This window comes from Cervus canadensis, chromosome 9 (assembly GCF_019320065.1).
Source record: "Cervus canadensis isolate Bull #8, Minnesota chromosome 9, ASM1932006v1, whole genome shotgun sequence".
NCBI classification, from domain to species: domain Eukaryota; kingdom Metazoa; phylum Chordata; class Mammalia; order Artiodactyla; family Cervidae; genus Cervus; species Cervus canadensis.
Genome location: NC_057394.1, coordinates 4,293,807 through 4,316,216, shown reverse-complemented (window position 1 = coordinate 4,316,216; position 22,410 = coordinate 4,293,807). Strand labels below are relative to the sequence as shown.

Sequence of the window (22,410 nt, the reverse complement as noted above, 5' to 3'; positions counted from 1 at the left end):
GAGTCCTCATCCATCCCTCCCCCTCCAGTGGTCATGGCTGTCTCCCCCTTCTCATCGCACCCTCAACTCCACTGAAGTCTGTAATCCACCACTAGTGAGGTGTTACCAAAACCCTCTTCTCAAAGTGTCACGAAATGCAACGCAGTTACTGTGGCCCCCAGCCACTCCCCACCCACTGTCCCCAGAAATAGCACCATCGTTTCCATATGTTACAAATACTGCGCCTGTGTGTGTGCACGTGTGAATGTGTGTTTGCATTTGCATAAAAAACAATTTTCAAAAAAGGAACGAAAACTGGAGAATTTTGCATTTTGGGTTTTTTGGTTTTTTTTTTTTGTATTTGCGCAGACCGTTTTAGGATTTTCAGTCTCAACAAAACACTAGTAAAACAAAGAATCTAATAAAATATTTGTGAATGTACTGCTAAACAATTCTAGCAATTTTATTAAGCAATACCTTTATTATTTTGAATATTCTTAACAGACTGGAACAAAACAGGTTTTTGTTTTTTTTATTCAAAACAAAATATGCATACTGTAACGCGTGTCGCAGAGTTAGGTATGATGCAGAGATTAAAGTTTTGTTTCAACAAAAACAAATGCCTGGGGGAATTTCATAGCTAGAAAGTTAAGAACTAAATTTTGTTCGCTAAGAGGACCTGTTCCACGGTTTACCTTCGTCTCCCAGCTGTACCGCAGTCATCCCTGAATCGCAGTTCCCGAGTGTAGTTAGAGAATAGTAAGGAATGTGTAGTGGTTATTTTTTAAAATTATTTGTTTTGTTTGTTTTAAAAACAGCCCTTATTAACTCTTCCTCTCACTGATTCTACTGTAAACTCATAAAAGCCTTGTTTGTTTGTTTTTAAGAAAGCAAATTCATAGACAATCAGCGGGTGAAATGTTCCCACAGAAAGGAAAAATACAAACAGAGCGATTCGAGTTCTCCTCTCGTCTTCAACTAGCTAGAGCATGTGAGGGTGACAACGATTCTGCACTTGAATGAAAATGGCTACCCTATTTTTTGAAAAGAAGGTCTTTTCCATAATGCTGAATTGCATACACTTTATACCTGGAGGAATTAAAAACCCTGTGTGGAGGAATACCAGGGTGAAACGGTCTAGATTCTGTATGCAGCAGGTGTCTACGTACGTCTGCCAAATCCCCCGCAACAGAAATGGAGGAAAGAGAAGTCCAGATTTGAGTCCTCGGAATCCTGTCCTCCTGACCGTGGGCGGCACGTGCTGGAGTATTCCCACAACAGAACTGAAATCCTACTGAAAGCCCAGCCGCCTTTGGGCTTCGGGGGACAGGGGGTGTCCCCACCTCCTCACACCCCCTACCCTCGGCGGCTGCCTCCAGCCACCTGACCAGCGAGGAAGGTCCGGGGCCTTTGGGATGAACCCAACGGAGTTCAAGGTAATTTTCTTTGCTTTTTTATTTTCAACATAAAGATGTGTTAACTGTCTGATGCCACCTGTTAAGGAGAGCACTTGTTTGTTCAGCTAGAAGGGGGCCCCCCTTTCTGCAACAGCGGCTCAGAGGCCCAGCAGAGCAGGTGCTGCGCCCGCCGCGGCGCCGACAAGGACTGAAGCAAGCGGATGGCATCTGCTGGAGGGAGTCCCCCGGCGGGCGGGCTCGGGGGTGGGGGGGGGGGCGTGGGTTCCTTAGGCAGGAGGGAGAGTTAGGGAGCTTTTTATTTTTTTCTTGTTTTCTTTTTTTTTTTTTTTTTTTTTTTTCTTTTTATGATTTTTTTGTGTGTTTGTGTGTGTGTTGTAGTTTTTTTGTTTTTTTGTTTTTGTTTTTTTTTGCTATACCGCAAGGTCATAGCTGTCATTCCGCTAATAGAAACAGACAGGACAGGAAACAGAACTATCTGATGAACACACACAGTGACTAGAAATATATATATATAGAGAGAGAGAGAGACAGTGAAAAGACTTAGTTTACCTCTGAGAAACCATCCCCCCAAATAAAGCCTGTATTAACAAGTGCAAAAACAAAACAAACAGATGAACTCAAGTCCAAAGGAAAGCAAAGAAAACCTCCAAACATTAAAACACAGTGTATAAAATGCTGTGAGAAATCGAAGTCACTTTCCAGCTTTTTAGTCCGTAAAAAGCTGTGTGTGTGTGTGTGGTGTGTGGTGTGTGGTGTGTGTGTGTGTGTGTGTGTGTGTGTGTGTGTGTGTGTGTGTGTGTGGTGTATGTGTCTCCTGGTTTGGATTCAGGCCATCCAGGCCCTGCGCCAAGGGATGCGCGCTCAGGTCCAGTACCCAGGCGGAGATGCGCGCGCAGGTCCGGTACCCAGGCGGGGATGCGCGGGCGGGCGGCCGGGGTGGCGAGGATGCTCCAGGGTGCGGAGTCCCTACTCCTCGCTGGCCGAGCGTTCGTCCAGAGCGTGGACGCCCCCGACGCCCAGGGCCGTGGCGTTGTGCGCCGCCGAGGCCGTGAGGACCGTGTGGAGAAGCATCAGCACGAGGACGCACAGTCTAAGTCTGCTGGGGCCCAGCCTGGGCGCCGACGAGGCCGAGAGCGACGTCCGGGGGCAGGCGCCGCCTCTGTCCACCGCCCCCTTGGAGGGGCTCTTGGGTTTCGCTTCTCTCCTGACGTCACAGCATTCTGGTTCATCATTGGTTAGAAAGGTTTCGTAGAGCCCTGGGTGGGGGATGAAGAAAGCGCAGGGTTAGCCGGAGGGAAGGTGGACAGGAAGGCGCTCAGAGCGGAGGGCAGCGGATGACCTACTGTCTGACCCACCGGATCGTCATAGCGAGTGTAGAGGAAAGTCACGGCACTACAGTCTGGGTCAGTGGCCCCCCGTGCTCTCAAACCAGCACTTTCAGGCTCCTCGCTGTTCTTTTTTGGACTCGTGGTGGTCACCCGCTGAAAGTTCTGGCTTGTGATGGGTATTCGGGGATGAAAGATTTCATTACGTCCAAATCAGAATCCCACGTTCTGGATCCATGCGGTGACACCAAAGACATTCAGCCACCTTTTTTTTTTTTTTTTTTTAATTTAATAGGACTGTGATTAATTAACACAATGCATAAAGTGACACCACCTAGTTATACTTTAGCATATTTAGGTTATTTCATTTAGGAAACAACCACCCAACTGTAATACCAGAGCTACAGGGACCATGTCAATAATCACTTCCTTTCTGCAACCTCACCATGGTTCACATCTCCCTTTCTTGGTGAATCGGCTTAACCATCTACACACCAAGTGGGTGACCCTTTTCCAAATACATCTCTTATTCTTCCATTTGCTGTTATCCTATTGATGACTGCTTAAACTGAAGCCTTTATTGTCTTCCGCCTGGACCTCTGCCCCATGGTTCCCCCTTTCCAATCCTCCAGCATTGCTTTTCAGTAATTGTGGATGTAACTCATCTCTCACTCTCTTATTTTCTCTTTTTTTTCCTTCCCTAGTCACAGAATCTCAGTCTCTCTTCTCTTTCCCCTTCTTCCTCTAAAATTACACACTGCTCTTACTTTTAAATTGACAAATGGATATTTTGGAAACTTTTGAGGGGTGAAAAAAATAAAACAACTGGCTATCTATAACCTTTCCAATCTCGTTTCTTGTTACATCATATATAACATTTTTATGAGGTTACTTAAACCATTTTGTATCTCTTTTTTTTTTACTTGACTGAAACATTTTCTCATGAGAGCATGGTGTTTCTACACAAATGTTATTGTTACTCTCAAGCTTGAAAAACTTAAAAATGACGATAGAGCAGCTGTAAGGATTAAATATGATTATGTATGTAAAGTGCTTGACTCAGGACATAGCACAGAGAAACAACTTGAAATTATTTATTTCAAGCGACTCTGAATTGTAATCATTATTGTTAATAATGTCTCAGGCTTCCCCGGTGGCTCAGATAGTAAAGAATCCGCCTGCCAAAGCAGGAGACCCGGGTTCCATCCCTGGGTCAGGAAAGTCCCCTTGGTGAAGGGAATGGCTACGCACTCCAGTGTTCTTGCCTGGAGAATCCCATGGAGAGAGGAGCCGGGAGGGCTACAGTCCATGTGGTCGAAAAGAGTTGGACACGACTAAGGGACTACTAGCATACACAATAATGTCTCATTGACTCTATTTAATTCATGAAATCTAGTCTCCTATCTTCTCTTTCAGACTCACTGCTCAGGGCTCCAGACATCCTGGCAGTTCTCAGAACATGTGACACTTTCACCCAAATCTGTACCACACAGCCCAAGCTTTCTTTCTGGAATTTTCTCCATCAACTCATAACTTTAATTTCTACTTCAATAGAGCAATTTTATTTTTTCTCTTAATCACAGTTGCTCATTTTCATGTCAATTTCCTTACTTATATGTCACTGTACAAGCAAAAACTATATAGTATCAACCTCACATTCCCAATATGTTGCAGAATGTCTGAATAAAATAGATACTTAATGAGATTTGTTACATGAATAAACTCAATATATATTTACTCAGTAAAAGAGTCTATTAAATAATATATTATACAATGCAATCTTCATTTCTTAAAAAAATGACCAAGGTATCCTTATAATGATGCTTACAATAGTCATTTCTTCTTAGGCATTCAAAGGTAAACTTCACCTTCGCCTAGGTAGAATATGGAAAAAAAACTGAATTAATGAGGTCTGCAGCTCCGACATTTTTATTGTATGATATTTTCTTTTTTCAAATAAGATACCTCATTGGTAGACTAGTCATTTATTGAAGCATATGTTTTTCAAAATTATATTCTTCAAAGAAGAGAGTATATAGTTAAGATTATAACAATAGAAATCTAAAGGGCATTTAGATCAACATTTTGGAATGTTAACAGTAAGAATACTGAATACGCTTAACAATGTCATCCAAATAACAAGTTCTTCCCAAGTTGCTCAGAACCAGATTTATACCTGAAGTCATTTCAGAAAAAAATAAGGTAATTCATTCAGGTCAATACACGTACTCTTCTTGACTAAAAAATTAATACTCTTTCCCTTTTCCATTCGTTAAGATCAGAGTTACGCATTCATATTAGTCATCAAATACTTCTACAAGATACTTTATTAAAAAATTCATCCACTGTCCCATCTCAAATTCTTCCTCCTCAGAGGCAAATATTGTTCTTCTTTTCTTTCTTTCTATACTAGCTCCATTTCTGGAAATAACCTGCCTTATGCTTTTCTTGATTTTTCATTTTTTTTTATCACTGTCTATAGATCTCCCCCTCCCCAGGACACATGAGGATAAAACATTCATTCTGATCCTTCTCCAGGCAAAAGTAACCCACATTTCTCTATGGTGTAGCAAGTTTAATAGACATGTTCCTTAATTAGGATGCTGCAAAAACAAGTCTCAACTCAGATGTGCAGTGAACTTTCATTTTCTGTTCTTATTCCGGTTTTTCCTAGAGATAACGATTATCTTAGAGTTTTCTACGTACTTACTAATTCAACATCCAGTACTTTGCCAAGTCTTTCCTATCAGCTTTATTTTCCTAAACTATTTCCTGCAGTCTTCAACCATCTGGGCTGGCTGCTTTTATGCCTAATGCACAGATTCCAGCCTGAAAACTCCAATGAACTACCCTCTTGGCAATGCTGGCAGCCCCCCTCCTTTCTCTTTTTCCATATTCCTCTTAGCTCATTTTGGTGGACCAGGCATCTAGTGTTTTCATAAGAACAAATTCTGGAGTAAATTTCTGAGAAGCTATATGCCTAAAATGCTTATTTCACATTTAATTGATCATTTGGCTGATCGTAGAATTCCGATCTAGAAATTCTTATCCTTCAGATTTATTTCATCATTCCTCCCATATTTTTTCCCCACGTGGCTCAGTGGTAAAGAATCCGCCTGCCAATGCAGGAAATACAGGAGACTCGGGTTTGATCCCCAGGTCGGGAAGATCCCCTGGAGGAGGAAATGGCAACCCACTGCAGGATTCTTGCCTGGAGAATCCCATGGACAGAGGAGCCTGGCGGGCTACAGTCCATGAGGCTGCAAAGGGTTGGACATGACTGAGAGACTAACTAACACCATATAATAATTTTATTGAGGTAGCCTCCTTTTAAAAATGATGACACTGTGATTTCCAAGAGCTCTTTTATATACACTCTGAATGTTTTCCGAGGTGGCTGTTCCCCCGTCGCAGTTGCCGTGTACGCTTGTATCGCTGAGGTTCTCACGGCGCTTTCGCTTTGTCGTGGTTCATTTCCTCCCAGTGTGTGTTCTGTTTTCTCCAGGTTGCTTTCTCTTCTTTGTTTGCCTCTTGTTTTTCTTTTTAACGTGGCAAGCCCTGCTCATGTCTGTCACCCGGTCCAACAGTTTTTTCCAACCCTTTCCCAAAAATAGGGTTCCCCTCCCACAAGGGAGCATGCCAGCATTTTTCTCTGCCGAGGGAGCATGGGTCGTAGAGATGGCACTGTCTCATAAACACACTTCCGCCTGGTCCCCTTATGTTGTCACCTCCTCCGAAGTGTTCCATGGTGTCCATTCCTGTGTCTGGCTGGAGTCTTGTTGAGAAATATAGTTGACTCCTTGCTTCCTGTCTGCTGCTTTAGCGTCCGTTTCCCCAGGCATCGGCAAATCCTTTCACAGGCACTGATATTCTTTCTGGCTTCTATGAGGGCTCGGTGGCTGTCGCCTCACCCAGCCTTCCGTCCTTTTGGATTTATTCCTGGTAACAGTGTCTTTCTCGCGGGTCTGCTGGGAAAGCTCTGCTGCGCTCTCCCCTCCATCCGTCTGCTCTGTCCCCGTGTCTGCTCACCCCTCCAGCCAGGACTGCTGCCTGCAGCTGGATCCAGCCTGTCTCGGGGTCTCCCCAGAAACTCCCCTAGCCTGAGCACAGGCCCTGGGCAGCCGCCTGCAACAATCAGGGCACCTGTGAAAGCCAAACCAGCCTCGGATTTTTTTTCCCATCTGCTGAATCTGTGTTCCCTTACTCCTTCACAGGTGTGGTTCCGAGTTCCTCCTGCCAGACCACCTGGACCCAGACACTTCCTGGGAGAGCCAACTTAGGGCAACTAACTCTTCCTCCTCATTCAAAGGAGCCATAAGGACATAGTACCAAATGAAAAGAAAGAATTTTTCAAAGAATAATCTCATTGCACAAATACATAAGGGGATGAACAAAGGACAAACGTCAATTTTCAGTTAATGAAATGTTGTTCTGATATATTTGCTACAAACTCTTCTCTCCGCAATCTCTAATGAACCATTATCTATCTGACACTGAATTATAATAACTATATTCTTGATCTTTTTATATTTTTCTCTGTACTGTACTGTACGTTGAAGAGTTTCACAATGATTTGAAAGGACAGTTCAATTCACTTACACTTCTGTCAGGCCTGCAGTGCCTGTTCTTGCCTTCATCATCATGTAACAACATTTGCAAACATTTAAAAGTGTTTCTTCACCATTTCCTTTGTTGTCTATCATTTACTATGTGAATTTAAGTGCATATCTTCTAATTTGTTAAATATGTGCAGTTATTAATTCTATTAGAACTTACCTTTTATTTAAAAAAAATAACACATTTGGACAGGTTTGTCTAATTATCAGGATCACTGATGAGGAAGTTTTCAAAATTTTATTTCTTTCCATTTCTAATCCCTCATCATTTTTGAGGCTATAATCAGACGTTTGAAACTTATTTATTATCAAATTACTAACATTTTGTATCTTCCCCTCAATGATTATTAATAACATTTGCATATTGTTTTAAATGTACCTTACTGAAGGATTATTCAGTGGCATTTAATAAAAACTTACTAAGAGCTAATTTAGGCAACAAAACCAAACCAAACTGAGAACAGTTAATGGGAGGAATATGACAAAAATTCAAGGCTCTTCTAAAGTCAAAACTATGGTTTTGACTAGTAGTCATGTATGAATGGGATGTGAGAGTTGGACCATAAAGAAGGCTGAGCACCGAAGAATTGATGCTTTTGAACTGTGGTGCTGGAGAAGACTCTTGAGAATCCCTTGGACAGGAAGGAGATCAAACCAGTCAGTTTTAAAGAAATCGGATGCTGAATAGTCACCGGAAGGACTGATGCTGAAACTCCAATACTTTGGCCACCTGATGCGAAGAGCCAACCTATTGGAAAAGATCCTGATGCTATGAAAGATTGAGAGTAGGAGGAGAAGTGGGTGACAGAGGATGAGATGGTTAGATAACATCACTGACTCAATGGACATGAGTTTGGGCAAACTCCAGGAGATGGTGAAGGACAGGGAAGCCTGGCGAGCTGCAGTCAGCCCATGGGGTCGCAAAGAGTCGGACATGACTGTGCTAATGAACAACAGCTTTTCTTCACTTCATCTTGTCTCTGTCCCTTTCTGTCCAAGCTGGCCGTGTTTTTGCTAATATAAAATTCTCACTGACTTTGTGAGTCACAAGGGTTTACCCCATTAGACAAGAAGCTCCCCCACAAATCCTTCCTAGGTAGTCCCTCCTATACTTCTGGCTGCTCCTCAAAGGGCTGAGGGGGATCTATCATCACACCTAATCACTTCAAAAGCCTTTTGTGTAACTTAATGCTCTCACCTTCCGAACTTTCTGAGGTCGTAGAATGGTTGTACAGAGACATCCTCAGAATTCTTGTTTTGTTTACTCTAGGGCATGATTTCCCAAGAGCAATATATTTTTTTTTTTTTTGTCTTTTGCCATCTCAGTAGACTGAGATTTTCCCAAATCATCAAATCCTGGTTCCTCATTGTTTAGTAATTATTCTCTCAGTGTATGTCTCTCCTTTTGCATTTTATTGTAAGTAGCTAGAAAAAACCAGGTCACACCTGAAACATTTGCTTGGAAATATCAGCTATGGCACCGACATCATCACTTAGCATCTCTGTTTTCCAGATAACTGCAGATACAATTTTGCTATCCTTTCTTTCTTTTAAAATCTATTGATATACTTCTGGCTGTGTTGGGTCTTAGTTTCTGCATGTGGTTTCACTAGTCTCGGCTCATAGGTGCAGTTGCCCTGCAGCATGTGGGATCTTATTTCTTGACCAGGGATCAAACCTGTATCCTCTGCCTTGGAAGGCTGATTTTTAATCACTGGACAACCAGGGAAGTCCCCTCTGCTAAGCTTTCTGATACGGCTGAAGATGTTTCCAATTTCCATGAACACATTCCTCATTCCCTTCTGAGCCCTGCCCGGAAGGTTTGAATGACCATATTCCTACTAACCTCCTTTTGAAGGCAATCTGGGCTTTCTCTATCGTGCTTCTCAGAATTGTTCCAACTTGCTCCGCTGTCTGGTTCCAAATGCATTTCTGCATTTCTAGTTAATCCTAAAGGAAATCAACCCTGAGTATTCAGTGGAAGGACTGATGCTGAAGCTGAAGCTCCAATACTTTGGCCACATGATGTGAAGAATCAACTCATTAGAAAAGACCCTGATGCTGGGAAAGATTAAGGACAGGAGGAGAAGGGGGCAACAGAGGATGAGATGGTTGGAAGGCATCACCGACTCAACAGACATGAGTTTGAGCAAACTCCAGGAGACAACGAAGGACAGGGAAGCCTGGCATGCTGCAGTCCAAGGGCTCACAGAGAGTCAGACACAGCTTAGCAACTGAAGAATGACAGCAAAGGCGTTTGTTTCAGCTGCACTCCACTCCTATGTGCCAGAGTCCCTATTCATTCTCTGTTTATCGCTGCTATAGAAAGCTGTCACAGACATCAGAGTGGCTTAAAATGTCATCCGGATATAGCCTCACAGCTCAATAGGTTGGAGCCACATGAGTCAAAATCAGCCCAGGCTCCAACCTATTGAGCTGTGAGCTTATACCTGGATGCCATTTTAACCCAGGATGATGTTGGTGACAGTATCTTATGAGGCTGACATCAAGGCATTGGCCATGATTCTGCAAACTGGGTCAGGAGGCTGGCAGAATTCAGTTTCAAGTGGCTGTAACACTGAGCTCTCTTCTACCTTGCTGGTTGCTGCCTGGAGACTCTTGAGCATCCAGAGACCTGCCAGGTCCCTGGCTCATGGCCCCTTTCTCTGTCTTGAAATCTAACAACAGTGGGCTGAGTCCTTCCCATGTTGTCCATTTCTATGATCTCTCCTTCAGCTTCACCTTTCTAGCTGACCCTTCTGTATCCTGTGATTACGTTGGGTGAGCCTGAATGACCCACGACAATCTTGCTATTTTAAGGTCAGCTGATTAGCCACCTTAATTCCACGTGAAGAGACCTTTTTGCCATGTAATGTGCCATATTCATGGGCTTATCAGGAGAGACCACAGGGGCTAAAATCTTGGCTACGACATAGACATTAATAGCCTTCTCATTTCACTGAGGGTTGGGATACCTTGATGACATCTCTTTGGATATTTCATATATTTGTTGTTTTCTTTTTTTTTGAATTGGAATTTGATGCATCCCTTTTAATTTATTTTTTTGGTAAATTAATTTATTTAATTGGAGGCTATTTACTTTAAAATATTGTAGTGGTTTTGCCATACATTGATATGAATCAGCCATGGGTGTACATGTGTCCCCCATCCTGAACCCCCCTCCCACCTCCCTCCCCATCCCATCCCTCAGGGTCATCCCAGTGCACCAGCCCTGAGCGCCCTGTCTCATGCATCCAACCTGGACTGGTTGTTTTCTAAAATTTCAAGAAGCTTTATCTCCACATGGCTTCTTCGCAGCTTCTCCTGCTGGGGCTCTTGCAATCTGGTTTTCTTCCACACTGGAGAAATTCCTTCTAGCATGGCTTTGATTATAAATTCCTTTCCCCGCGTCCACCTCCATACCATTTGTATTGTTTCATTTTGCTTTATCCACATGACGTGGACTCTGGTCCTTCTTTATAATGCTTCTTCCACTCGTCACATCTCTCCTGGAGGCAGGATTGTCCTCAGGATGAATGAGTGAGCGGAGACGAAACGGGCAAATGTCAGCTCCCTTCCTGACACCCCCAAAAGTCCTCGGTAGGAAGGCTTCCCCACACCCGTGCAGGAAGCTCATTCAGCGTCTAGAGAGTGGATTCTGGCTTTCGTGGGCAGACGCCCCGCTGCACAGGCAGGACTGGGGAGAATCTGTTGGCTCAGGCGTCAGCTCAGGGCCTTTAACCCACCGCCGAGCCCCTGCCCCTTCTGTTCGGCTCTCTCTGCCCCCAGAGCAGCTGGTGGTCGTCACAGGGTCCCAGAGGCAGAGCGGGCCCCGCGCGGGCTGCGGGCTGCTCTCAGAGCCCGCCCTGCCGGCCCACTCGGCTCTGTGTTCCCCAGAGGCCTGCACCTGCCTTCCCCTCCTGTGCATGTTTAACAACACTGTTTTAACCGTGTCCCACTTCCTAGCTTTTGTATCCCATTTACATACAATGTATCCCATTGTATAGATTTTGTATCCCATGAATGTATCCCATTTTGTAGTTTTTACTTCAATTTCAATAAGAGTTAGAGACAGGTGGGAAGTCAAAGTCTGGCTTCAGCTTGCCACCTTGAAAGGGACGTCACACCCAAACTCAAATGCGGTGGCCTGCTCATTACCAAGACTACTTTTTGGAGGGCTTCCCAGCGGCGCTTGTGGTGGAGAACACGCCAGCCGATGAAGGAGATATAAGAGACGCAGATTCATTCTCTGAGTTGGGAAGATTCCGTGGAGAAGAGAATGGCAACCCACTGCAGTATTCTTGCCTGGAGAGTCCCATGGACAGAGGAGCCTGGAGGGTTACAGTTCACGGAGTCACAAAGAGTCGGACACGACTGACAAGACTTAGCACAAGACCACTTTTTACCACCACATAAATCCTTAGCATTGCAAAAAACAGCTTCTGAAGTTAGTGTTTCATGTTTAATATCCTTTTGTTTTATATTTGCTACAACAGTGTTTTCATGTGCATATAACCTAGTATTTATTTAGAAATAACATACAAAAAATATATAATTAGCACCAGTATCCAAATTGTATCCACTTTTTAAAAAAAGGTAAAAATAAAATAAGTGACCTGTAGAGATTTTGCTAAATTTCTGCGATTATTTTATCATTGGACTGGTAAAACAATAGAAAATGAGAAGTCAATCACAGAAAGCTAGAAAAAAAATTTCCAAATCATAGTGACCATCTGCAGAAAGAATAAGACTTAGGACCATCTATGTGTTTATAATCTTTACAGTATCTTTTTAAGGCAAGGGCAGATTGTAAGTAATTAAAGTATGCTGTTGTTTAGTTGCTAAGTCATGTCTGACTCTTTATGACCCCATGGACGGTAGCCCACCAGGCTCCTCTGTCCATGGGATTCTCCAGGCAAGAACACTGCAGTGGGTTGCCATTGCCTTCTCAAGGGGATCTTCCCGACTCAGAGACTGAACCCACATCTCCTGCATTGGCAGGTAGGTTCTTTACTGCTGAGCCATCAGGGAAGCCCCCAATTAAAATATACATTTGAAACTTATTAGTTTTATTTTTGAAAGGAGTAGTGATAAATGTGTCAGACCCATATGATAAATTTTAAGGCCAGTATCACTTTTAGCTCTAAATACTCCATCCTTACTATGAACACCTAGCAATCCACCTATCTCCTAGAGAACAGTAAGTATTTGTTTAATGAAGGAGAGAAACCGAAAGATCATGCATTAACACTGTTGAGCTGTAAGAGATCGTTTCAGCGGACTGAATATATTAGCACATGGATATAACCAACAAAGGTCCGTCTAGTCAAAGCTATGGTCTTTCCAGTAGTCACATATGGGTGTGAGGGTTGGACTATAAAGAAAGCTGAGCACCAAAGAACTGATGCTTTTGAGCTATGGTGTTGGAGAAGACTCTTAAGAGTCCCTTGGACTGCAAGGAGATCCAACCAGTCCATCCTAAAGGAGATCAGTTCTGAATATTCATTGGAAGGACTGATGCTGAAGCTGAAACTCCAATACTTTGGCCACCTGATGCAAAGAGCTGAATCATTGGAAAAGACACTGATGCTGGGAAAGATTGAGGGCAGGAGGCGAAGGGGACAACAGAGGATGAGTTGGATGGCCTCACTGACATGATGGACATGAGTTTGAGTAGCCTCCAGGAATTGGTGATGGACAGGGAGGCCTAGGGTGCTGCAGTCCATGGGGTCACAAAGAGTCGGATACGACTGAGTGACTGAACTGAACTGAACTGAACTGATAACCCAATAGTAAAACATCACCACACGTATCAGGAATCAGGAAGAAAAGGGATGTAGAATCTCAAGAACTGGCCACACAAGTGCCTGCCTATGTAAAGGTCACTCAGAGAGAACAGCCAAGTGCACGCTGGACAGAAGACAGATTGCTCTCGAAACTGAAAATTGTACCAAATGAAGATCAAAGGCCCACACTAAAATGGTAGGGAAGTCCTACGAAGAATTCACTCATTTCCTAAGACCATAAGCTAAATTTAGGGATAAATTAGAAATGTCTTAAAGCTCAACAGAGAACTTCCTCAACAAAGGGTCCTAAATTTTTCTAGGATTTTATTAAAAGAACAAAGACCATCTTCTGCAGCCTCAACAAAACTAACATACAGCTGATAAATATCATGTTACATTGTTATTGCCCTAAAATGGTTACAGTGATATTTTTAATTATGAAAAATATATTCTAATTAAATAAAGAGGAAAAAATGTATTGGACGAAGAACATGTATTTGCTCACCAAATACATCATTTAATTTCCCACCGCATCCTTGATGATTCCTTTTAGGGTGGCCTTGACGAAGACATCACAGGACGGGGTGAAGGAGAGCTGTGTGGACTCCTGGAGGAGGAGCCCACACCCTAGACCGCAGCTGTCTTCACCTGTGCAAACCGTCAGAACCAGAGGCTGCTGGTGGGACAGAAAGATCTGTGTTCTTCCTCCTGTTCCAAGTACCTGGTGGGCACCAGGGGCTTCCCTGCTGGCTCAGTTGGTAAAGAATCCACTTGTGATGCAGGAGACACAGGTTCAACTACTGGGTCGGGAAGATCCCCTAGAGGAGGAAATGGCAACCCACTCCTGTATTCTTGCCTGGAGAATCCCATGGACAGAGGAGCCTGGTGGGCTACAGTCCACGGGGTCACAAGGGTCAGACACAACTGAGCGACTAAACACCACCACCACAATCATCACCAGCACCACCAGGGACTTGAACCAAGTGAGCTCGTCAAAGTCACTCCAGAGAAGGCATAAGAATCTTGGCTTATTCTTAGAATCCTGACTCCTCTTCCACCCCCATGATCCAGCTTTATTTCAAGGTGCCCTCATTTTTCTGCTTGGGTTGCCCTTACAGATGGGAAGGCTGTGTATGGGATTCCATGAAGTGCATTTCCAGAATTCAGAGAAACTCGTTTACTGGTGTCACATGAGTCTAGGAGGAGGTGAAAAAAGTGGATCTCTCCTAGATGTTTGATCCCCTGCAGAAGGAAATGGCAACCCACTCCAGTATTCTTGCCTGGAGAATTCCAGGGACAGAGGAGCCTGGTGGGCTGGGAAAGTCCATGGGGTCGCAAGGATTAGGGCATGACTAAACGACTAAGTCCAGCATTGTTACCCACAAAGAAAATTGTATGGTCCTGGTTAAGGAAATTACCTATTGTGTTCCATTTCTACTTATTTTTGCTATTTTTCCCCTGTGAAGTGACATGGTGGAGCTCACACACTGTAAATCAGGGTCATGTTTTGGCAGATTACTCAGTCTTTTTTAATTTGGAAATCCTTAGTAACTGTGACTCTGCAAAGGAAATAGCCTTAAAAACAGGAAACTACATTAAAAAAAAAAAAAGCCGACGGCTGTGGAATCTCAAACCGTGACTGGTAATTGAAGAGACAGTTTTGCTAATGCTTTGATCCATCCACGATTGTATTTAGAGTACTAACAACATTTCCTGCTTTTCTTTCTAAAAAAGAAAAACAGACTCTCTGTGTAATCACAGAACATGCTCAAACCATCCCAATGTGTGTGTACTCTCCGCCTACACACACACACACACACACACACACACACATTTATGGCTTCAAGACATGAACACACCTCGTAAATAGACCCTGACTTCAAATATGTGCTTTCTTTTCAGTGAGGTAGGGGGAAAGTATTTTCTTAATGTGATCACCAGTTTTTGAAGCATTAAATGTGAACAAAAATAGTTTTGATTTTCATCAAAATGTTTTTACTCAAAACAAATGCCAAAACTTAGTTTGTAATACTAGGACTCTAATGAAAAGCTAACATTCTAGAATTGTTAGTGGATGAAGTAAGAAAATCAGTTTCAATATGTGAGAGCCAATATTAAATTTAATGAAAAGAATATTAACTAGAATGATTATCTTTATTTGTCAGATGTGAACTGAATTGACTTTCAATGCTTTTGACATTTGAAGCAGGGCATTCAAGTGAAAATAAAGTATATAAGACAGCAATTTTTAAAAAAGGAATTATAAAAATATTGGAAGGAATGAGATTGATGACAGGAAGGTGGGTGTTTGGGGAATGAGCTATAGGTCCATTTAAAGAGCATATGGCTTGTTAGAAGGCAGAGTTATGTAAAAAATAAGGTCACATCTTAGAGTCACATATTTTCGACAGACTGAGATTCTGACATGTTGTTTGACAAAGGACGGTATCAGGTATGTTGTTGTTGTTGAGTCTGTAAGTCGTGTCTGACTCTTTGTGACCCCAGGATTGCAGCATGCCAGGCTTCCCTGTCCTTCACTATCTCCCTGGGTTTGCTCAAACCCATGTCCATTGAGTTGGTGATGCCATCCAACCATCTCATCCTCTGTCAACCCCTTCTCCTCCTGCCATCAATCTTTCCCAGCATCAGGGTTTTTTCCAATGAGTCAGTTCTTCGCGTCAGGTGGCCCAAGTACTGGAGCTTCAGCATCAGTCCTTCCAGTGAATATTCAGGGTTGATTTTCTTTAGGATGGGCTGGTTGCGTCTCCTTGCTGTCCAAAGGTATCAGGTATATTAGCTGTTTATTCTCTCAGTTACAGTGTCAGGTAGAGCAGCAGGTTTGGTTGATTTCATCCAATGGCCCTTGGATTATCTCTCTGTCATGCTTCCCAGCTGTTGCTCCCTGAGGTTTGGACTCTGACAATGATCGCTAATTAGTCAAGAAGTGTGAAGTGACAGAGATAAAATCCCTGAGAACTGGTCTTTTCTGGGGTGTGGGTCGGGGGATAACAGCATCTAACACTCAGTTATGAATCTTCTGTGAGAGACACAGAGTATCTGTTGTCTGATAACAACAAAGGCATGTATTCTGGTTTCTGTTGATTACATTTAAAAATACATATAGAAAGTTGTGTGTGTGTGTGTGTTCAGGAGTATTCCAACTGTTAGTGACCCCATAAAGTGCAGCCTGCCAGGCTCCTCTGTCCATGGGATTCTCCAGGCAAGAATACTGGGGTGAGTTGCCATTTCCTCTTCCAGGGGAATCTTCCCGACCCAGGGACTGAACCTGCGTCTCTTCTGTCTCCTGCATTGGAAGGTGGGTTCTTTACCACTAATGCCACCTGGGAAGCCCATAGAGAAGTATATATATATACACACACACATATATATATATATATATACAGTTACAAATATATAGAAGTATATATAATATATTATATATATAATATATATAGTAAACTGGAAAAATATTAAGCTGAGAAGATATGATGAATAGTAAAAGTGAGTTTTTGAAGCATGTATCTATCAGAGGCAATACAGCATAACCTCATGTGCTATAAAAGCAGATTCCTTGGGCCTTTTCTTTCCCACAAGAAAACAAAGATGCAGGAAAAGGAAAATATGCATGAGTGATGGCAGAGAGAAAGGGAAGAAGGGAGGGGAGGAAGGAAGAAAGGATTATGCATTAAATTAAGAATTAGACAGATATCAAGAGGGGATATCAAAGAGGAAAAAAAAACACCCGGCATGTGATGAGAAGGTCACGGTTGAGGGCAGGTTGGCCACTCCGGATACGAAGTGCAGTTCTGGTGAGCAGGAAGAAGACGGCAGGAAACCTGTGCTGCTCGGGGAGTCAGACGCCTGCGCGCGTACGGATGACTCTAGCGTGAACCTGGGGAGAAGACTGGTTCCTCTCTTCTTTAGTGGTCTTTTCTGCTCGGTTCAACCGTTGAGTGGTCATGTTGGATGCATACAGCTGAGGGAAGCCCCTGCCTGCTTCCTCACTGCTCAGACCTTTCTAGGTGACCCCTGGGTCCATGAACAGTCCAGACCTCAGGCCTCCTTACAGCCCAGACCCAACAGCCAGCACGGAACTCGCTCTCAGGAGCTCATTAGCAGCTCACGTCCTTTCGGCTCTAAACCTCCATCGGGCTCCACGCATGGGAGTTTCCCTAATGATACGTTCATATGATTGCTTCTTTCGTGTTAATTGATGGAGCTCATGATTTTTAATACATTTCATGCTTTCCCCGATGCTCCACATGTTTTAAGTGGAGCAAAAAGAACAACAGAAAAGAACAGGGATACAAGCCATTCTTTTTGTAAGGGTTGAGACTGGAAATTTGAAAGCTGTCCATAAATCTCATAAAACTGTAACATAAAAAGTGTGCCTGCATTTCCCCCTGAGACCACAAGAGTGGGCTGGAAACAATGAGAACAAACACATTTCCAAAAGGAAGACAGCTTATCTAGAGATAGGACATTTATTTACCTAGCTTTTGCCTCCTTTTCATCAGGATTTCTTTTTTAGAGCAGTTTGAGGTCGGCAGCAATGCTGAGCAGAAAGTAGAGCGATTAGATTTTCCAAACTAAAAAGTCGCTAACTGTAGTTTCCTGAGATGAAAAGTTTGCAGATTCAGGTTTAAAATCTGAATAGGAAGGCTTGAAAACCATGGACACAGCATACACAACAGCTTTGCAAACTGAATGTGGTTTTAAATTCCTTCAAAGGGAGACTCATGAAATTGATGAGAATAATTTACTTGTATAATTAAAACTGAGCCATATTGGCTAATACTCTTTCTTCTTCATCATTACTCTCTCTGCATAATTATTAGCCTCCAAATCCTCTTGGCTGAGTTCTCTCCTGGCCTTTATAATTCCTTTTTATCGCGTCTTCTGCTCTAATCCCCCAGAAGTTCTGAAGTGCACAGAATCTGTCTCCATGGAAGGGTGAGGCCTTATTCTGTTCTCGAACAAACAATACTGAATGCGTTTGTTCTAGTCCCAGACCACCAGGTGTCGTGCAGAGCCACCGGGACAAGGCGCTGGGCGGCTTACACGTCAGGACTTGATGGCCTCACGGTTTTGGAGGCGGCTGGCGGAGACCAGGGGGTTAGCTGGGGCGCAGGTGGTGGTTTTCCCTGCCTCCGTCCACACCGTGTTCCCTCCAGGTACGCTGCGGGTCCGAACAGCACCATTGGACAAGGACGCTGCCGTGAGATGAGTTGAGGTGTTAGAGCCCTAAATTTTAGCTCCCCTGACTGTGTATTTAGAGAGAGGCCCTTGAAAGCAAAGATTCTGCTAGAAGGAGCCCTTTGGAGTGGGCCCGAGGCCAGGGTGGCTCCTAGGAAAAGAGGAAGCTTGGACACGCAGGAAGCCCCTGGGTGCACACACAATGGGAAGAGCGTGCGCAGGCCCGGGGAGAGAGGCCTCTGGAGGAACGGGGCCTGCCCGCACCTTGACCTGGGACGCCTGGCCTCCGGGACTGAGGGATGACACCTTCTGTTGGTTAAACCCCCATCTGTGGCATCTCGTTACGGCAGTCCAAGCAAGATAACATGCCTGCCAGTCAGCACTGGGTGAGGGCCTGTTCTGATGACCTCGTCTGAACCTTATTACCTCCGAGTGTGTGTGTGTGTGTGAGTTGCTCAGTCATGTTTGACGCTTTTTGACCCCATGGACTACAGCCCGCCAGGCTCCTCTCTCCATGGGATTCTCCAGGCAAGAATACTGGAGTGGGTTGCCACGCCCTCCTCCAGGGGATCTCCCCGACCAGGGGATCGAAGCCAGGTCTCCTGCATTGCAGGCGGATTCTTTACCGACTGAGCCACCAGGGAAGGTCAAGAATACTGGAGTGGGTAGCCTGTCCCTTCTGCAGGGATCTTCCCCACCCAGGAATCCAACTTGTGTCTCCTGCATTACGGGCGGATTCTTTACCAGCTGAGCTACCAGGGAAGTGATAAACAACAGACGCGTTCACATAAATCTCCAACGAACGAAGAGAATGCTGTAGAATATGAAAATTATTCACGCCCCCAAAAAGAATATCTTAAAAATGACTTTGAACAATAACTGCATCATGGGTAAAAGAAGTGACCTCCTACATTTTTACTAATTTGAAGAAAACTTCACATTAAACATGACAGTAAACTCTATGACGATCTGATACATTAGCAATTACGACTAAAATGGCCATCTCATCTGGTAATCTCAAGCCAGGCCACCAAAAAGGCAAGATTTCAAAACTGAGAAGAATTGATTCCTTTTACCTTTTTAAAATGGGTCGAATGCATCATTTCCTCATGGGACTCAAATAGACTGAACACAAAGCAGACACTCACGCATAGAGCCACGATTATTTAGGCAAACATTTTAGAGGCCTTTGCTGTTCAGTCGCTCAGTCCTGTCCGACTCTTTGCGACCCGGTGGACTGCAGCATGCCAGGCTTCCCTGTCCTTCACCATCTCCCACAGTGATGGTGCTCACACTCATGTCCATTGAGTCGGTGACGCCTTGGGTCCGTGTCTTTACCCTTCATAGTAATATACGTGTAGGTCTGTATATGTGCAGTCTAAAAGGCTTGTTTACTAATCAGACTGAAAAAAACTAGCCTTCTAAGCACAGACTTCTCCAGAGAACAGTGCCAGACAGTTCTCCTTTCTTTAAGCAGAAAGGATGGTCTAGGTAGAAAGTACGTGTGATGTTCATTTTTAAGGTACGCGATGTTGTGAAATCAGGGTGTGTGTGTTGAACTGCTGGAGACGGCATCACACACACCACAGATGTGTGTCCCTCCTCTCTCTCCCTACAGAGGGACCCTGGCCTGCTGGAGGCCAGAAAGCAGACCTTTGCTTCCGGGCTCATTTCCAGACAGACCGATCGACTGGTCACTTCCTGCTTCACTAGTGACGCAAACACTGGACTAACAGCGGGGAAACGTGGGTCTATCCCAGCTTCTGCCGTAACATGTTTCGGGGGCGGGTTAGGGGGTGGCAGCTCTGCTTAATCCAGTGCAAAAGCAGCATCAGACTACACGACATCTGTGACTCAGGCATGCTCCAAGATTGACGGAGTCACGGGAGATCAGCGGAATGTCCAGAGCAGCTTGGTACCCAGGACAGCTAGTAGGTGGAGACAAACGCTTCACAGAGGCTTGACTGCAGAGATGTTTAACTGCAGACACAGTTAGTAAACACCTTCACTGGAAAAAGTCTCATTTGTTCTGGGAGATCCCTCTTTGCCCAAAGCTATAGGGCTTCCCTGATGCCACAGCCAGTAAAGAATCCGCCTGCAATGCAGGAGACCCATTGGGTTGGGAAGACCCACTGGAGGAGGAAATGGCAACCCACTCCAGTATTCTTCCTTGGAGAATCCCAGGGACAGAGAAGCCTGGCGGGCTATAGTCCTTGGGGTCGCAAAGAGTCAGACACGACTGAGTGATTGACACTTTCATCCTTTCAGATAAACTTTAATTTCCAGAATTAAAGCCCTTCCTCTGCCTTGCTGCTCTGACTGCTACATATCAGCCATCAACACCTCTGTGTCGCTTCAGTCAGGCAGGTTTCTGGGGAACCTGCAGAAGGGTGTGTATTTCACCTTCCCCCTCGTTCTTGGGAAGCTCTCTAAACGTTTTGATTCAATGTCCACCTGGGCTCAGACCCACCACCTGACTGCCCAGGGGGCCCTGCTCTGGTCCTTCCAGGGCAGCATTCAATCGTCTGCCTTCAGCAGAAGACTGCCATCCATCCTCGGGAGCTCAGAGAGGACGTGATGTTCCTGCCCAGGCCAGCAAGTTTCAGTGAGGCCACAGGTTAACAGGGACTTCCCCGGTGGCTCCGTCGGTAAAGAATCTGCCTGCAATGCAGGAGACTTGGGTTCAATCCCTGGGTCGGGAAGATCCCCTAGAGAAGGAAATGATAACCCACTCCCGTATTCTTGCCTGGAGAATCCCATGGACAGAGGAGCCTGGCGGGCTACAGTCCACGGGGTCGCAGCTGTGAGATGTTACTAGGGTCCTCGCCAGGGCATGTTAAAGAGAGGACAGCTTTCTGCTCACTGACCTGGGGACAGGCCAGGAAGTGGCTGCAGGCTTCGCCCCTCTGTCCCCTGGGACGGCGAGCCCCGAGCTCCCTGCCACACAGACCCGGCACACCTCGTGCTGATTCTACCCGGGGCCATGCCAAAGCACCAGGCACGGGCTCCTCAACTCTCCCTGGTCTAATCCCTTCTGTGCTCCTCTTGGATCAGGCAAAGTAGAGGCAGAAAAGGCAGAAGCACCACTTGGACTATGTCAGAAGGTCTCCCGAGTTTGTGGAGGTGTGCAGACTTGGGAGGGTACGTACGGCCAGCACGCCTGCAGCCAGATGAGTTTACCACCAGTCCTGCCTGGTTTTCCAGGCAGCATCATCCAGGGGGACCTGCAGCCAGAGGCCGTCTTCCACCAACACCCAAAAGGATGGCCCTGAGGTGTCTGCAGCCAGAGCGCTTCGCCCTCATCCTGCCCGTCTGACTCAGACAGGATCGGCACGCTCAGGGTGACATGGTCGCAGACTGCCCGTCTGACTCAGATTTGGCCCTCGGCAACCAGGGCCAACTCCAGCCAGAGTGCTGGAGGCCCAGCGCTGCCTGCCGCTAGTAGCGAGGAAGAAACAGAAACCCAGTGGGTGCAACTTTCCAAAACTCCTAGCCACGGGCAGAATCCAGCAACCGAATTTCCACTCCAGGCTCTTCCCCGGCATTAGCCTCCTTGCTCGAGGCAAACTTGAGCTGCTGGGGAAACACACAGAGGTGGATGTCGGGGAAGATGATCTTAAGTATGAGGACCTGAACTCAGATCTAAGTATGTGCATTTAATCCAAGAGTGCAGAGTTTTCATGGAAGACGGTGTCCCAAACACATGAAGGTATTACATGCCGCCCAGGGTTTTTTAAAATAACTTGTTTTCATATTTCTTATTCTAGCCTGATCATGGGCTTCCCTTGTGGCTCAGCTGCTAAAGCATCCGCCTGCAATGCGGGAGACCTGGGTTGGATCCCTGGGTCAGGAAGATTCCCCTGGAGAAGGGGAAGGCTACCCACTCCAGTATTCTGGCCTGGAGATTTCCATGGACTGTATAGTTCATAGGGTCACAAAGAATTGGACATGACTGAGAGACTTTCACTATCCTGATCATGCTATCTTCCTTCCCATGCTACACTCCCCTTTTGATCTAAGTATGTATATAAAGTTGTTTTTTTTTGTAATACATGGTCTTATAACTAAGTGGTATTTTATTATTCTTTCT

General features: G+C 44.9%; 1 protein-coding gene across 2 annotated transcripts in view; it reads right to left on the bottom strand.

The window, feature by feature from the left end:
• Nucleotides 1-408: 408 nt before the first annotated feature.
• NALF1 (NALCN channel auxiliary factor 1) overlaps nucleotides 409-22,410 on the bottom strand; it is a 584,022-nt gene continuing 562,020 nt past the window's right edge. The window contains exons 3-4 of one of the 2 annotated variants that reach the window (XM_043478221.1): nucleotides 4,551-4,596; nucleotides 2,516-2,653 (exon numbers count right to left, since the gene is read on the bottom strand). In XM_043478221.1, coding sequence (XP_043334156.1) covers nucleotides 4,574-4,596 — 23 coding nt within the window. In that variant the 3' untranslated portion in view covers nucleotides 2,516-2,653; nucleotides 4,551-4,573. Of the gene's footprint in view, nucleotides 2,654-4,550; nucleotides 4,597-22,410 lie in introns of both variants that reach the window. The other variant, XM_043478220.1, reaches the window with a different exon arrangement.